This window comes from Lipotes vexillifer, unplaced genomic scaffold, assembly GCF_000442215.2.
Source record: "Lipotes vexillifer unplaced genomic scaffold, Lipotes_vexillifer_v1.1 scaffold134, whole genome shotgun sequence".
In the NCBI taxonomy this organism is placed as follows: domain Eukaryota; kingdom Metazoa; phylum Chordata; class Mammalia; order Artiodactyla; family Lipotidae; genus Lipotes; species Lipotes vexillifer.
In genome coordinates, this window is record NW_006787464.1 from 1091420 (window position 1) to 1109335 (window position 17916).

Below are 17916 nucleotides of genomic sequence, written 5' to 3' on the forward strand. Positions count from 1 at the left end.
GCCTCTCACTGTTGTGGCCTCTCCCGTTGCGGAGCACAGGCTCCAGACGCGCAGGCTCAGCGGCCATGGCTCATGGGCCCAGCCACTCCGCTGCATGTGAGATCTTCCTGGACCGGGGCACGAACCCGTGTCCCCTGCATCGGCAGGCAGACTCTCAACCACTGCACCACCAGTGAAGCCCCTAGGATTCTTTTAAGTACCCCCCCCCTTTATACCCCTGGAACAACATCATAGTAGAATAGAAAGAGCACTTGAAAGACCAGAGACCTGATGTTAAATCCAAGTTCCTCTGTTGACCCTCACTGAAGGCAAACATACTCATCTATCCAACAGAGGGTGATAATTCTTGCTCTGCCGACCTCCTAGGGTTGACGTGAAGAATGAAATAAGTAAACTTATATAAGAACTTTGTAAACAGTAGACTAAAAATACGCGTGAAGCATAAAGACTGTGTTTGCTGAGTTATTATTAGAACCTGGAAACCATCTAGTCCAGCTTCTAGAGTTTCCTTGTCTGTGTGAATGTTTCGAGAAATGAGGTGCACACTGGTGGAAAGGACTGCAGAGCCATACCTTTCTCGGTTTGGGTTCTGTTACAGTTAGTGCAGCCTGCATGTAGATTAGCTTCCTGCAAGTTGTGTCCCATTGCCACCACAAGGCACACCTGTACTACCAGCAGCTTGAGGCTGAATCTTTGTGGTGAATCTACCAGTCTTCTGAATTTTAACCTAAATTAAAGCTCATCGTGATAAGGTATTGAACTGGATCAGGAAAGTCAATTTAAAGAGCTTTATTATCTAAAAATGAGGTGATGAAAGGGACAAACAGATAACTAGAGTGGGAAGGTTATTGCCGTCATGGCTATGCTGTGCGCGAGCTCTAAGCTATGCTTGGGTTGAGTTCCCTGGTGACTGGGTGGGACCAGAATGTGGAGTCTGTGTGCTGAACTGTAATTGTGACAGAGAGCAAAGAGCACCAGTGACCCCCCAAAACTCTTAGAAAATCTCAGAAAAGGAATTAAATATGGGTCTGAATGTGAGAGCCCAGTAGCTTGGCACTGCCCAGCATATTTTTGAAATCTGTTCCTTGTGAATTCAGCTTATTTTGTACACAGTTGCATTTCCCACCCATTCTTCCAGAGGCCCCCAAAGTTCAGAAGCAGTTCTAGGGGAGCTGAGCAGATGGGCTTCTGAACCTCATTAGACAAGGAAATTTTAACCAATAATATTTGAGTTTTTATTTGTTGAAGGAGTTTTTATATTCTGTTTTAGAGCTGCCTCTTCTTTCCTACGGCTTTTTTCAGCTCTCAACCTTTACCCAAAGGATAAAGAACAATGTTTTCTTGTCAGGGTAGTGACTAGTGATGCTGGAACACAAGGCGCCAGGGACTGTGGCTGAGAATTGAGGTCTTTAACTGATTGCTAAAATTCTTTGTGCATACTCATCAATAAAAATGTTGTCTAGGGCTTCCCTGGTGGCGCAGTGGTTGAGAGTCCGCCTGCCGATGCAGGGGACACGGGTTCGTGCCCCAGTCCGGGAAGATCCCACATGCCGTGGAGCGGCTAGGCCCGTGAGCCATGGCCGCTGAGCCTGCACGTCCGGAGCCTGTGCTCCGCAACGGGAGAGGCCACAACAGTGAGAGGCCCGTGTACCGCAAAAAAAAAGAAAAAAGAATTATAAAAAAAAAAAAATGTTGTCTACATCTTCAGCCTATGGATATTTATGTATAAGTATATAAATACATACAATTTTATTAATATATAACTGGTAAAATGGGCCCTCCAAAATAGAAGATTAAAAAGAATGAGAAAAAAAAAACAATAGAAGTTCTGTTTCTTTCTGTACTCTAAGGAGGGTCTGTTAGGAAGCTACTGCTTCAGAAGATGGCTTTTCCTTTAAATTGGATTTGAGGAAAGAGCAAAGATTGATTTGGGATTGTTTTGGCTGCAGGCATCTTTCTAATTCCAGTTGTCATCTTGAAGCTTCAATGAGTAGGTTATACAGGGAAAGGCAGGACCTGGCCATCAGTGGGAGAGTGCCTTTATGTGGAAGGCTTACTGCCCTCACTTTATTGGTGTTTCACTGTAGATTGTACTGGGCACAGTACCAGGAGATAACAAGGGGAGTGAGACACATCTTAAGTCCCCACCTCAGGAAGCTCATCTTCTAGGGCAGACTCTGGTGCATGGTGTAGGCTGAAGTGGACTAAGACTTGGCATAGTGCTTGGGCCTGCTGCCAAAGTGCTCACTCTAGCATCCCCAGCCTGACCTGCAGTGAGCTGTTGGGAGGAGGGAGACAGAGGAAAGCACCTGGCTGAGGGTGTGTGTAGTATTCAAAAGGGAATTTGGTGGGAAAGAATTTGGTGTGGTTTTATCTGGACTCTCCTAAGACCCCTTCCCTGTCCCCGAGTCTGTGCAGCCGTAGATAGAATTGAGCCATGAGTGCCCACATGGGTCTAAATCTTGCTCCTTGGTGATCCAGATAGCATTACATTATTATTTACCTGGTAACTGTCACATATATGGGGCTCCAGAGTACACTCAAATGCTATGAAACCCCAATTCTAAAAGTCAGTCTGTTTTTGAACTTCATAATAATCAAAAGAGAAGTTGCTTAATGCATCAATTTTAAAGTAATCAAGCCATTCCCTAATAGAGGGTTACATATAGACTTTACAGAGCTCAAGAGTCATATAATTTCATGGAATTATTTACAAATAAGGCAGACTAATCAAAGAAGTATATTCACTTAATAGAAAACTAGAAGGGGACTTCCCCGGTGGTCCAGTGGTTAAAAATCTGCCTTCATATGCAGGGAACGTGGGTTCAATCCCTGGTCAGGGAACTAAGATCCCACGTGCCGCAGTGCAACTAAGCCCGCGCACTCTAGACCCCGCGTGCCACAACTAGAGAGAAGACTGCGCGCTGCAGCGAAGATCCCGCGTGCCGCAACTAAGACCCGACACAGCCAAATAAGTAAAATAAGTAAATAAATAAATAAATAAATAAATAAGAAAGAACAGTAGAAGACAACTACCCTAGTGTTTGCCCACTGTGTACCAGGCGTTGCTGCCTTCCAGAGCTAAGGCCAAGGTGTCTACATTGTACTTAATCTTAGGCAGGTATGATTTGATCTTTTACTTCCCCAGATACCAAGCAGTCATAATCTGATCTGAGAGAAATTATGTTGAGATTTGAAAAAAATCTAGTTAGTTTATTTAAAGGCAATATTGTTTTCTGTTTTGAAGATACTGTATCTCAATTCCCATTGCAGAAGCACCCTGAACATACTTCCAGGCATAGTCTCCCAACATGCGGATGCCTTTATGTGAAGGGGATGCTTAGCCAGTGTGGGAGGAAGGAGGGGATACAACTGAGTGACTGTTGGCACCAGAGCCTAGGCTGCAAGATTAGAAATACCTGTTTCTCTGATGAAGCCAGCCTGAATGCAAGAGAGATCACAAGAGGACAGCAAATGAGGATGTGAAAGCAGTTTCTTCTGATGCTAGCTGTAATGTTGGAACAGCTCTGGTGTTGCCTGGTGGAAGCATGTGTGTAGCTTAGGTTGGGCACATGATAGCCGATGAACTTAGATGTGCTCTGCAAGATAAGCCTCTCCTCACCTCTGTTTGAACTTACTCTGTCTTTCCTTGTCATAAGAATAGAGTTGAAATGCGCCCTGGGTTTGGGTCTCTCTGTTCTTGTATTCCTTTGCAAAGAGATACCACTTAATCTCTTAAGAGATTCTGCAATAAACAACATCAAAATTTAGAAACTTGGGGGCTTCCCTGGTGGCACAGTGGTTGAGAATCTGCCTGCTAATGCAGGGGACATGGGTTCGAGCCCTGGTCTGGGAAGATCGCACATGCCGTGGAGCAACTAGGCCCGTGAGCCACAACTACTGAGCCTGCGCATCTGGAACCTGTGCTCTGCAACAAGAGAGGCCGCGATAGTGAGAGGCCCGCGCACCGCGAAGAAGAGTGGCCCCCGCTCGCCACAGCTAGAGGAAGCCCTCGCACAGAAATGAAGACCCAACACAGCCAAAAATAAATAACTAAACAAATGTGGGGTTTAAAAAAAATAATAAAGGTTGGCCCAGTTAAAAAAAAAAAAAATTTGGAAACTTGGGCCATTGGATACTTTCCCTTACTGGAGAAATTAAGAAAAGAAGCTCCAGGGGAAGCCTAGAACAAATTATCTGTAGCGAAAATCCAGTTTTATTTGTTTCCTCAATCCACTGCAGAGCAATCTTTTTTGCCAAATATAAATTACTGGAAAAATTAAAGGAAAAAAAACAATAAATTCAAGCCCAAATTTTAGATTCAACAGAGTTAAAATTACTCTATGGAATTTCTATAACATTCCTAAATGTTTTTTCTCATTTCTGTACTTACTGTGACCAGGGGGCTTACATTGGACTGCAGACCAGATGTTGAGTTTAATAAGATATAGGGAATGAATAATTTCAGATGGGACTTGCAAAGACACCTAGATATAAAGTACTGTAAGCAAGTTCATCAGGGCATAAACTTTGGAAATAGCTACAAGGCCCTATGCTAAGTTGCTCATCTGTGTTAATTTTTTTAGGAGCTGAAGGGTATAGCAATGATCAAGACAGAAAAAGTCCCTTTTCTCAGAGTGAGATAGGGATAGAAAATAAGCATAAACACTTGGAAATTATTCATAGTAATAAATAATAGAAAATAAAGAGTAATGAGATAGATAGTGGAATGGGACTATTTTAAGTATACTAGTGTAAGAAGTCTCCCTGAGGAAGTTACATTTATGCATATATCTCAAATGATAAGGAGTCGTATTCAGAGACCTGCAGGAAGAACATTTTAGGCAGAGGACAGCAAATGCAAAGGCCCTGAGGCAGAGGTATCTGATACTACAAAGATAGAAAGGAGCTAGTGACGAGAGCAGTATTGAAAGTAAGTCGACGTGGCCAAAGTCAACCTTGGGCATCATGTCATGTGATACTGAACAAAAGAAGAATAAATTATGGAAGTGTAGATAAGGAAAATGGTGTCATGGGTAGCCCAAAGGTGAAGTTGTGGGAACAGGTGAGTTGGGTTGCAGCTGGGGAACATGCAAGACGAAGGAAAATCAGAAATATCATCCAGAGTCCTGGTGTATGGAGAGGAGGGGAAGAGGGGCCTATTTCTGTGTGCAGAAGATGATGGATGAGGACCCTGGGAGGAATAGGCTTTGGAGGAAAGGGCCTGGCCTCACAGGGAATAAGGAAGGCATCGAAGGGAGCAGAGGTTGGTACCTGGAGCGGGGGCATAGAGACAGCGTTGGGTGGGTTTTGTCACACTGAATGCAACAAACACTCTGAAATCACCTTCGCATTCAAACGACTTGGAGATTTTAACACAGAGTGCAGCACATTCATGTTTGAATAACTGACTTCCTGTAATAGGAAAAGGAGTTCTTTGATTGTTAAGTGATTTAAGTTTGTCTTCTGAATATTGCACCTCCTATTATACTTTCTTTCCTGCCTCCATCCACCCAGCTCTTTTACCTAAGATTTAAAGGACTTTTTTTAAAAAAGTGATAATTGGATACAGTAAGGTTTTTAACAAAACAGACCAACTTGACAAACTATTCAGGAAAAAGATACTACTGTGTACCATCCCAGCCAAACCTGGGGTTACCTTTAAAGTAGGTCAATCCCTGGTGGGGAGGGGAATATATATATATAAAATTTGGGGTCAGCTAACTGCAAAAAAGAAAGTGATGCCCATGAGTCCAAATTTCAATTGCAGTTTATTTTCCGACATTTAGAAAAGTAGGGTGAATTTATAAGTTTTGCAGTATCCAGATAGTTTCAAAAGCACCAGTTCTTTTTGAGATTGGAATTTTGCCCACCTTGTTACTAAGGTGCAGGCTCAAATGAAGGTCTGAGTGAAGGATCCTAATTTAATTGATTTAGACTTAAAAAATATTTGTGTGTATATATAGAGGTATCCTAAGAATAATATGCTCATAAGTTGTTAGAACTGAAAGGACACCAATAAATTTGCCCCTTTGATTCTTTAACAGAAGAAGAAATTGAGGTGTTATAACTTGCCCAAGGTCACACAGGTAGTTAAGAGCAGAGCTGAGACTAGAGCTGGGACTAGCCTAGTGATGTTTAGCACTTATTGCTTTTATCATGTGACTCCTTAGCCTTTCATATTCCAAATGCTAAAGCTAGGTTGTAAAGTAACATATTTTCTTATAGTATTAAATTTATAGAAGTAGATATAAATTGCTGATTAAATCTCCTTTCTGGGTAGTGTATGTGCAGATTTGATTATTCTGTCTCTGAAAATATTTCAACAACTAATTGAATTGGGAAGTGTCTCACATTTGATGTTTTGTTTTGGCATTTAGGTTTTCCTAGAACATTAGTTCAGGCCGAAGCCTTGGACAAAATATGTGACCTGGACCTAGTGATCACTTTGAACATTCCATTTGAAACGCTCAAAGATCGTCTCAGCCGACGCTGGATTCACCCTCCTAGTGGGAGGGTATATAACCTGGACTTCAACCCGCCTCATGTACATGTAAGAATATACAAAATACTTTCGCATATTGACAAGAAAGAGGTAAAACATTTCAGTTGAAAAGCGGGGGAACGATATGAATAGGCTATTCCAAAAGGAGCAAATATACATAGCCAGCAAATATTTTAAAATTCTCATTCACTAGTAGTGAAGGGATGTAAATTAACGTTTACAACATTTATTGCTGGTTGGGATCTGGGAAAATGATACTCTTACCTGTATTAGGTATATATAATATTAACAGTCTTTTAGAAGAGCAACAAAGCAACCTCCATTAAAACTTTTAAATACATATTTCACTCAACCCACTTCTGGGAGTACAGTCTATGGAAATGTAACCACTTTCAGGTCAGGTCATGTACATGATGAGGCTTATTTCCATGTTGTTTGTAGTGGGAAAAATAAAACAAAACTTGAAAACAAAACGAATATTCATCTATGTGGATGATTAAATAAATTTGAGAATATCCACATTTTGGAAAATCATGTATAAGGTTAAAAAAAAAAAGACATAGTATAGTACATTCTTTAGCCGGGAGAAATATTTCCCCTGGGTATTGTTGAATGAGAAAAGCAAATAGCAGAATGATTACATTTTTCTAAAACCATGACCGCCCTTCTTCTTATTCTTCTTCTTTTTTTTTTTTTTGGCTTGCGCTGCACGGCTTGTGGGACATTAGTTCCCCAAACAGAGGTTGAACCCACCCCTCAGCAGTGAAAGCACAGAGTCCTAACCACTGGACTGCCAGGCAATTCCCCGTGACCACCGTTCTTTATGTATATCTGTTTACGTGTCTGTAAGTGCTCTCTAGCTTCATAGGAGTAGTGATAAAGATATAAAGGAACTATCCTGGGCTGGCCAATGGTTGAGGCTGGGACAGAATAAGGAACAGGGTTAGAGTGAGTGGGGTCATGTGAGTGGTGGGAGTGCGGAGGAGGGACTAGGCAGGACTAAAGGCGTGAAAGATTGCCCTTAAAAAGTAGTTCAAAATATAACATCTGTGCATCTGCATAAGATTAAATACATGTAAAGGTATATGTTTAAAGAAACTTTTGACAAATTCATTTAAAGAGTAACTGTTCTTTCTGTTAAAGACACGAATTAGTTGAATCTGATAATTCTTCAGTTATTTGGTGGAGGATACTATTACTTGTTCTTGTCCAAATGTGGAAGGGGTGGCTATTGTGTCTTACTGGGTTCATGTTTATGGAATAGGCTAGGCTTGAATATAGATAGAGTCAGTAATAACTATAGAAAACTACTTAAAGGGGTTAAGGACGCCTTCCTAGCTCTGTAAGTCTTCATTAAGTCCTGATGAGTCTCTTTCATTTGGGCTAAGCGCTGGTCTCCTTTTCAAGTTTTCTTTTTAAAATGTAAGTAGTTCTGGAAGTCCTTTATTAGAGCCCTTCCTCCATTCCATCCCCAAAAGCTAGTATGGGAAAAAAAATGTATAGGGAGGAAAATAGGGTTCTGAACATGCATTGGAGTCTTAACACAAAAGCTTCATACTTTGGCTCTGCCTAGACCTGCTGATGCAGACTCTCCCAAAATTTGAGAAGGCTGAACACTGAGTTGCTTTCCAAAGACTGGGTATCCATAAAAGAACACCTGCAATTACAGTGCTATTTCCAAAGATAGCAGTAAAAGTGCTACTCTGGCCTAAGTCAACCGGCTGTTGTGGCCAAGCTGCCCCAGGAGAGATGCTGATGTCCTATTCTGCTCTTTCTGGAAGCAGTCGTTGTTATCTCCTGATGCTCTGAAGTCCTAGAAATGGCTTCTGAACTTTGCAGCAGTAAGTAAAATAAAAGAGAGGGAACTATAGGTGACGTACAGCTTTCTCCCATGCCCATCTCTCATCTTTTGTTAGGGTAACAGCCCTGGAATACCCATGTGATAATTGCGGCTCACCAATAAATCCTAAGTGTAAGTTATGTACCTAAGGCCCTGAGCTATAATAAAATTTTAGTGAATTTCAAACTTACAGCCAGTTTCAGACTGTCCTGTTGAGTTGCCTGAGCCTTTTGATTCTGCTTTAGCCTACCTTTTTTTTTTTTTACTGTTCATCACAAAACTTTAATATTGTCAAACTAAGACAAACATCCAGGAAGCAAGTATCTTTTGAATTTTAAGACAGTCCTAAGTGAAAACTCTGCTCCTAATACAAAATTTAAAAATGAGCCAGGCTGTCATTTAGCTTCTTTACAAATAAACAGGATACTCAGGTAAAAAATAGACTACTGTTGATAGCAATCAGTATTACAACAAAATGAGATGAGTTTCCTGTAGTTTCCAGGTGTCTTCATGATTAAAATAAATGACTCCTTCAGGCACATGAAATCCCAGTTTTAGTTTTTCTCCTGCTCTAGGATCCTTGCCCATGTTGCTGTCTCCGAGGAAGCCATGGTAAGCCTGTATCTCCAGCAGGCTGTGGATTGTTGGCCTTGGAGGACACACATTCATCTCTCCCTGTGGTGTCCTGAATGTTCTGCTCCTGGGGCTGGGTCAGCTGCTGGGGCTTATCCTTAGGAAGATCCAACTCTTGTGGCATCTCTGCCTCAGCCTCATGGAATAGCAGCTTACCCTGAAGGGTGTATAGCAGGTGTAGGAAGGTCTGGTGCCTCTGCAGCTTGTACTGCTCCTGCCCTGCCTGCTGCTTCAGGGTTCCAAGTTCCTGATATAGCTGTTCAAGCTCCTGGCTGAGTTCCTGTCTGACGCTCCCTCACCTCTGAAGAAACCACTGCCAGATGCTGCAGACGCTTCTCCTGTTGTAGCTCCCACTGCTTCTGGACTCTTCTGAGTTTTTCCGTGGCCCTTTGCTTCTTGGCCTGGAGTTGTTCAAGGGCCTCCCGGAGCTTGGCCTGCTTCCTTTGGGCCTCCTCCACCTTGGGCAGTGCCTGGGTCAGGGAACTTGTGATGGCCTCCACGTGCTCTTGGTAGGTGGCCTTCAGCGCTTTCCATTGCTCGTTGACTTCAATTGCCTTCTGCCAGCTCGTGTCTTCAGAAGCCAAGGGGTTCAGGTCCTGGGCAGTGCCGTCCTGAACCAAGAGATTCTGCAGGAAATCTACTACTTGAAGCTGGCTGCAGAGGAGCTTGTCTTTCTTCCGGGAGTCCATCACAAACTCAGCCAGGATCTGCACGGGCAGTTCTGCCTCCTCCTGAAGACCTATAGGCTCCAGGATGTCTGCCACCTTGGCCAGGGCCTCTCGGGCAGCAGCCTCCGCCTTAGTCTCTGCCGCCTCCATCCTTCCCCAGGCCGCGCTTCAGCTCCAGCCTACCTTTTGACAGATTTATTTCTTGTTACTCTCTCCCCTGGTAGGCAATTCTCATGTGTCCATTTTGCTATTTGTAAGTAGGTGGTATGGCTCCTGAAGTTAAAATATATTGAAAATCAAATTTTCTAAAATTGCAGTTTTTCAGTTCTCAGAATGTTTGTTCCTGATTTTCATGGGTATAATGATTCATGCCTATTCTACCTTCAGATACCATTATTTAATTTAGTAAAATAACCTGAGTAAGTTTAATCTCAGAAGAGCTACGTGACAGAATTTGAAAGCTAGCAGAGACAGGACTGAAATACCTCCTCGTCGATTAAGTGTTTTCCCTAAGTAAACTGTTTGGTTCTTTGAGATATTTATTTTCCATATTATGAACTCAAGCTTTAGAAAGGCAGCTAGTTTTAGGAATATTTAGAGGGCTAGAGTGACATTATCTAATGGCTGTTTGGTGTTCGGGGAGACAGCATGGAATTTTGAACTGTGAGTTGAAGGTATCATTTATCAGAACCCCTGGAACATGTTTGGAAAGACCTGAGAAGTTAATAAAGATTTAATGTCAGCTCTTATGGAAACAGCTTAACATATTGTTATGAACGCTATTTCTTTTTCAACTACCTTCACCATTACTATTGTACCCCAGGCCTAAATCATCACGGGGTAGGAATCAAAGGTGAATATATGGTTTTGCCCAGGAAAGTTTTATGTAACCTATGGAGTAGCCCAACTGTTGGCCATACTAACTGGTTTCTCTGGTTTTTGTAGGGCATCGATGACATCACTGGTGAACCATTGGTCCAGCAGGAGGATGACAAACCTGAAGCAGTTGCTGCCAGACTAAGACAGTACAAGGATGTGGCAAAACCAGTCATTGAATTATACAAGTGAGTGTGCTTCCGTGTTTCCATGGCAGATGGCCAGCCAGAAAGGTGTGGCTCCTCATGGGAAGGACATTGGGCTGCAGTGGGGTCGTGTTTCTTTAAGCTTGATAAACCCAAAAGGCCCAGTACATCTCAGATGAAAGTCAGATGAAATGCTGGCATTGTACATGGGAGAGAATGCCTGGTACTTTTACGCTGAAACTCTTATAAGGACCAAAACCTGATCATCTCTGTCTGCTTGACTATAAAACTGCATCTAGACTTTTCATTTTTCTCTTAAGGGACTGAAATAATGGCTTACATTTTGATACTCCCATATGTAAATATCTGACTTGGAGAGAAGATTAGAAGGGACTTTTGGCCCCCACATGTCTGGAGGGTGTTTAAACAAAGAAGAGCTAAAACTACAGATTGCAAGTTCACATGGCTACAGAGGCCAGGCAGTTATTGGAAATGAATGTCAAACCTGGTGGGGGCCTTGTCAAGCTGGGCTGTTGAGTGACAGTTGAACTGGACAGCTTTCTCTGTTTCTCCAGCCAATTATCACCCCAGGGACACTCGGGCTCAGCGTGACCAGTGATCCCTGTTTTTCAAGAGAAGCAGAAATCAGGCTCTCTGTGTGGAAGAAAATCCCAATTTTTATTATATTATTTTATTTTTTTAATTTTTAATTTTTTTACACAACATTTACAGCTTTATTGATAGGGTATAGCCATTATGCAAAATTCAGCCATCATTATATAACCTCATTTCCCATCTAAAATAAATGAGAATATATTTTACTTTAAATGGGACGTACTGGCAAAGTGCCAAGAATTAAAGACTAACCTTAAAGTCTTAATTTCATACTTCAGATATCACAAAAAGCAGTGATTCCCAAAACCATGAAAGCATAATGAAATAACTACACAGAGAAAAAGGACATTTAACTCATGTCATGCTTTATTAATTTTATATAGTGAAAACGGACATATTTATAACTTCAGCTTACTTCATAAAATCATTATTCATCAGAAATAGACAAATATTTACAAAGAACATTTAACTTAAATTTCATAGTTGCTTATAAAAAGGCACTTGAAAGATTGACCTGTATAAAGAAATGAGTCTTGTCAAGAGATGGTAAATTATAAATATAAAATATACCAAAACGTTAAAAACCTCATAGTGTTCTATAGGAAAATCTCTAAAGATAACTTAATCTTTCGGGGGAAAAAAGTATTTAGCATTACAGATTTAAAATGCAAATTTTATATATGAATTCAATAAGGAATACATTTAAACCTTACATTGCCACATAATCATCATCTATTTGTGGAAAACAATAAAAATTATGTACTTTTTGAACATGTGTACATCAAAACCAAAAGGTTAATTTTTACTTTTTCCTTTATTGGCAACTTTGATGCATTTTTAGGTTTTGGTTCCCAGAGGGCGTTTTTTACAAATCTTGAAGCCACCCCCCTGTCCAGCTTGTCAGCCTCTTTCTTGTCTGTTATTTCCTTGACTCTGTTCATGTATATTCTGATTCTTTCTAATTCTTGCTTTACTGGATGTTCCTTAGGATTGATTCCCTGAGTTGCCAAATAAACCCAAAACACTGAATTTAATGTGTAAGTAGAAACTAAATCCACTTTTCGCTCGTTCAAATGGGTCCAAGTTCTGCAACAACTGAACTCATTTCTAGACACAGACGTCATGGTTTTCAGTGTCTCATCCACAGCACCAGTGGAATTCTCAAACGTTGATAAATACCATCAATTTCTACAGGATAGTCTTCATTAATTTCTTCGCCTGCCATTATGACCAACTCGCGGGCCTTCCACTCCTGCCTACCTGAAAGCAGTCAGCGGCGGTGACATCAGTGGTGCACTGGCTCTCCCCAGTTTTTATATTGGCAACAAGTTAAAAAAATTTTAACCACATGGAAGCCAAACAAACCCTATATGTGGACTGCATTCAGGACAGCAGTGTACAGCCTCTGCTATAATCAATTTCTGACCTTGTACCCCCCGAATAAGTTAGCAACCCTGTAGATATGACGTTTCTGATCATATTATTAGAACACATCTTGTATTTCATGATCTATTGTTGTAAGTAATAAAGGTTTTAGAGTAGCAAGGATTGTCAGTGATTTGCTTTTTAATGTATATATTGAGGCAGATTTGGGGTTGTCCCTATAATGTTATTCTTGGATATGTTTTTATTTAGTTTTTTAAGGTTTTTTTTGTTTTTGATGTGGACCATTTTTAAAGTCTTTATTGAATTTTTGTTACAATATTGCTTCTGTTTTATGTTTTGGTTTTTGTGCCCCGAAGCATGTGGGATCTTAGCTCCCCGACCAGGGATCAAACCCGCACCCCCCTGCATTGGAAGGCGAAGTCTTAACCACTGGGCCTCCAGGGAAGTCCCCTTTAATATGTTTTTTTGTTTTGTTTTTTTTTTTTGCTGTATGCCGGCCTCTCACTGTTGTGGCCTCTCCCGTTGCGGAGCACAGGCTCTGGATGCGCAGGCTCAGCGGCCATGGCTCACGGCCCCAGCCACTCCGCGGCTCGTGGGATCTTCCCGGATCAGGGCACGAACCCGTGTCCCCTGCATCAGCAGGTGGACTCTCAACCACTGTGCCACCAGGGAAGCCCCCCTTTAATATGTTTTTAAAGGGGAGAAGAAAAGGTGGCACGATGGCAAGCTTGCCAGAATTACGGGGGGTGTTGATACATTTGTAGGGGCTGTTTTGGCATTCAGTGATGTGTGATATAGACAATGAGATTGTGCTTACATTATGCCCAGGGTCTTCTTCTGCTCTAATATCATGTCAAAAGGAAACCTAAAATGCTTTGTGTGTTGGACTTTGTTTTTCAGGAGCCGAGGAGTACTCCACCAATTTTCTGGAACGGAGACTAACAAAATCTGGCCCTATGTTTACACACTTTTCTCGAATAAGATCACACCTATTCAGTCCAAAGAAGCCTACTGAGCCCGCCCAGTGGAAGAACCAGGAAGATATGGTCATCCATTCAATTGTATGTGTAGTGTTGGTGCCATGTCCCAATTAGCAGCTAGCTGAGATAGCTTGCAGCATCTTTTCTAGTTTAAATGGTGAACTGCTATGAAAACTAATGAATAGAAAGAGTTAATGAAGAGGCTCTTCTCTGCATTTCTAAAAGGGCTACCTGCACATGTTTAAGCTGTCCCTGCACATGTCTCAAGTCCTTCACAAGAAAGAAAGCAAGTACAGGCTGGATTTCAAGTGGTGTATAACCCAAGCTCTAGCTGATTTTCGACAGCCATGTTGTTGCCATAGTGGCCTTTTCACACGTGATGGTGGTGGTCCCTGGTTCTCCCCAGCCCCCAAAGGCTGTTGAACCATAGCACCAGGAGGCCTGAGAATGCCAAGGGCTGTAGCTGCCTTTGTCCCAGGTTCTCTGGTATGTGCCCTTCTGGTGACAGTGGGATTGAAGCTAAGCACTCGGTGGTTGGTTCTCTGGCCTTGAGTCACTCTCCACAATTCATTTTTTCCCTTAGGAATGACGCCTCCTCTCTGCATCCATACTCCATAGAATCTCTCCTTTCCAGTCATCCTGGAATGAAAGGATTTGGCTTTTACTACTTTTATTAGACATCTGTTTTCTCCCTTCCTAGACTATTAAGTAATACAGATTGTTACTGCTTTTATCCCTCTCAAATTCCTTTCTAAGAGCTGAGAGCTAGGGGACTGTGTTGAATCTCTTTATGCACTAGGAACTGAGCTATGTGGAGGGTCTATTTAAACTGCTGGTCTGACTCTCATGGGTTGACACTGCTCCTTTCTTTTATTGTGGCAAAATAAAACCCTCAGAGTCTTTAGGGAACCCTCAAAAACTGGCAAATATTCACCTCCATAACTGTTAAAAGATCATATCATATCTTATGTATGGAAGTAAATAAGACCATATGGAATTACTGGACTAAATGAATAGTTTAGCTTTTTAGTCAAGACAAAAAAATGTATTTTGAAAATGCTGCTAAATATTGATGCTGACAGTGTTTTTCTCCTGTGAGTGACCCAAGCATATTATAAATAGTTGGTGAAGGGAATGGAGCCTGTGGGGTTGAGGAAAATGTTGCACTAGCCATGCCTGGACTGATGATGACAGGTTTACGATTATGGAATTTGACAAAAATCATAATTTTTTATTCTATTCCAAAGATGCTTTCTATAGAGTGGCCATTAAGTCTAGAAATATAGATCATACCATTTTGTCATTCACTGAAATGTAGTATCAGTAAACCATTTATTTAAGGATTTGCCCGGTTTCCAGACTTGGTGGCCATCTTTTATAATTCTTGCTCTCCTCTGGGAAGGACAATGAAATTTATTCCTGTTGCCTTAAAAATAGATATTACTCTTCATGCATCGTGATTGTCCCCAGGGAGGGTCCTTTACTATTCCTGGGAGTGACTTTTGTCTAACTCTTCATACTGGTGAGAAAACAAAAGAAGCCTATTTCAGCATAGGTGGTGTTGAAACACATTATTTATTTTCCCAAGATGTCGCAGTGAATCCACAGTCAATTCACTGACCCATGGATTCTGTATGGTAGCCGTACATCTTCCTTACAAATACTGCCCCCCACTCTTGCCATTCTCTCTCCCTTTGTCCCTTCATGTGAATGTTCTTTGGCTACCTTAGTGGAAACACAGACCAGTTTCCTCCTTATCCTCTGCATCAAAGTGAAAGAAGATTATTTACTTTTTAGGTTTATGCATTTAAAATGCCCAGTTCAGGTATTTGAAACATCAGTGCATGACAGTGACTTTTTAGAAGACTTGTGTTTGAATGCCAGTTGATAGGGATAGGGTGAAAATCAGACATGCAGATACAGCTCAGGTTTCCTGGGGAATCGGGCAAAGAAAAACAAGTCTGCTATAAGGAAAATTGCTTCTGCCTTGGAGACAATTTCCACAAAGTGGGAAAAGTAGAAAGTTAAGGTTATTATGTGGATCATTCAGAAGAGGAAAGTGTGTGCTTTTTGGAAGCAGAAAAATCTTCAGACCTCTTTCTTCACTTCTCTCAATGTTTAGCAGATGTTCCAGTGTAACCACTGGCTTTGGACTTTTTCAAAGAGGCGTGGGAAACGGCCTAGGTGACCCCTGATTCCATATACTCTGCTCCTCCATCCTTCCCTCCCTTCTCCCTTCCAGCAAAATAGATGCTTAGTGCCAGTGTCAGAGCCACTCTCAGTGTGTCTCAACACTGTGCTGTTTCTGAGGTTGCCCTGCAGTTGAGGGCAATCCCCTTTGCTAGGTGAGACCAATAAAAGCCAAACACTGTTTCTGTGGGCTTTGAAATATGATGCTTGTTTCATGTTCAGTGGCCTAAAAAATCTGTTTCTGGTTTTCTTCAACAAAGTCTAGTTTTTCCTTAAGTGATTTTGTAAAAAAAAATAAAATTTTCTTAAAAATATTTTGACAAAGATAAAATTAAAGGGATATCTTTCTTTAGTTTTCCTTCTACTGCCACACATGAGGTTCCATTACAGTTAGGCAAAAAGAGTAGTTTGGCTGGTTTCTAAGATTCCTACGTGGCCCCACCTTCTGTGATTCTAGCCAGCTCTGCGTTCAGTTTGCTTTCCACTATCCTGACCGGCTTCCCACTTACTTGGAACTTGAAAATATTGCTGTGTTTAATACACTCTAACACTAAAACAAGTATATATAATAGGTACCATTTATTGAAGGCCTACTGAGTGCTATGTACAGTTTTAGGACCTTTACAAACATCTCATTTACTCTTTCCAGCATCCTTTGAGATAGGCACGATTCCATGTTTATAAACAAAGAAGGCGAGGGTCAGAAAAGTAAAGCATCTTGCCCTGGCTCCTGCTGCCAGCGCACAGTGTAGTCAGGACTCAAAGCCAGGTTTTCCTGACTCTGCTCCTGGATGTTAACTACCTGCGTCCTGTCCCAAGCAAGGCAGGGCACTGAGCTGCTTGGTTTTGCTTATATTTCCAAGTGGCCTCATGTCAAAAATAGCAGAGTTCACTATGGTGACATTCAGCTCTGTATGGGACTGTTCCCTTTTTTTTTTTTTTTTTTTTTTTTTAAATTTTTGCTTAAGCAAAGGAAGCTGCTAGCGGAGAGTCTGAGCCCTTGATCCTCCATAACTACTCATTTGTAAATAAAATGAAATTTTGGGCTTTTTCCTTTTTTTTTTTTTTTTTTTTTTTTTAAACTTTTGCTTAAGCAAAGGAAGCTGCTAGCGGAGAGTCTGAGCCCTTGATCCTCCATAACTACTCATTTGTAAATAAAATGAAAGGCTGTCAAAGTAGGCTTGGGTCCAGGCTAATCTGTGGCAGAGGCAAGCTCAAGGTCTTCACCTACCCTTTCAGTGTCCATGGCATTGTGCCCCTGAAGGGACCTTTATGCTTGAGCCACCCCAGCTGTGGTGCTCACACACAGGCCTGGACTCCTGCGAATTCACCAGACACTACTCCCTTTGCTTCCCTGACATCAGAACAAATCCCTCCCTCACTCCCACCCCGAGACAAGGCCCTGATGGTAACTGATCTTCCCTAAAGGGCTAGCAGGTGAACAAATGGTGACTGAGCCCCTAATATAGGGTCATCCTTGACTTTCATACTATCTTCCCTGTATGACATTACACATTAACATGACCCTGAATGCCAAGTCCACCCTCTGATGTGGTGGCAGTGCTTATCATGCACAGTTCTGGCAGAAGTGGGATATTGGCTTCCTGTCTCACCTTCCTTCCACAGGGTCACTCCTGGCATCCTCCCGCAGCCCAGCTTCACCCAGGCTGTGCCCCTCTCTTTGGTAGGGAAGGGGAAAAGGTAAGAATAGGCATAGGTGACAGGATCTTGGGAGAGAGGTGATGGTGTGGCCTTTTCTGCCATTATTAGGTTGTTGACAGGATAAATTTAGATAGAAAGATGCCTATATAAACCCATAAATAGAGTGTTTGTAAAATTTAGTTCACTGGGACCTGAGTTCAATATCTGACTTTGGCTATTTGTTTAAAGAGGTCTTACCATCTGCTGGGGGTGGGGAGTGTCTTTGCCCAAATCATAAAGTCAGCAGATTTCCAAATATATTAAGGTATCAGCATATTCTTGGTAGTTACTGTTTATTAGTACTCGGTGCTAAGTGTGCTGCATCCATTGTGTAATTAAATCCTCCACAATTCCCCTATGTAATAGATAGTATTAT

General features: G+C 41.7%; 1 protein-coding gene and 1 pseudogene across 1 annotated transcript in view; one reads left to right on the forward strand and one right to left on the reverse strand.

The window, feature by feature from the left end:
- Positions 1-14992, forward strand: part of AK4 (adenylate kinase 4) — a 73190-nt gene extending 58198 nt beyond the window's left edge. The window contains exons 3-5 of the mRNA XM_007460079.1: positions 6381-6553; positions 10592-10710; positions 13570-14992. Coding sequence (XP_007460141.1) covers positions 6381-6553; positions 10592-10710; positions 13570-13684 — 407 coding nt within the window. The 3' untranslated portion in view covers positions 13685-14992. The remainder of the gene's footprint in view (positions 1-6380; positions 6554-10591; positions 10711-13569) is intronic.
- On the reverse strand, positions 8917-9796 carry LOC103073236 (ZW10 interactor pseudogene; annotated as a pseudogene).
- Positions 14993-17916: the final 2924 nt, after the last annotated feature.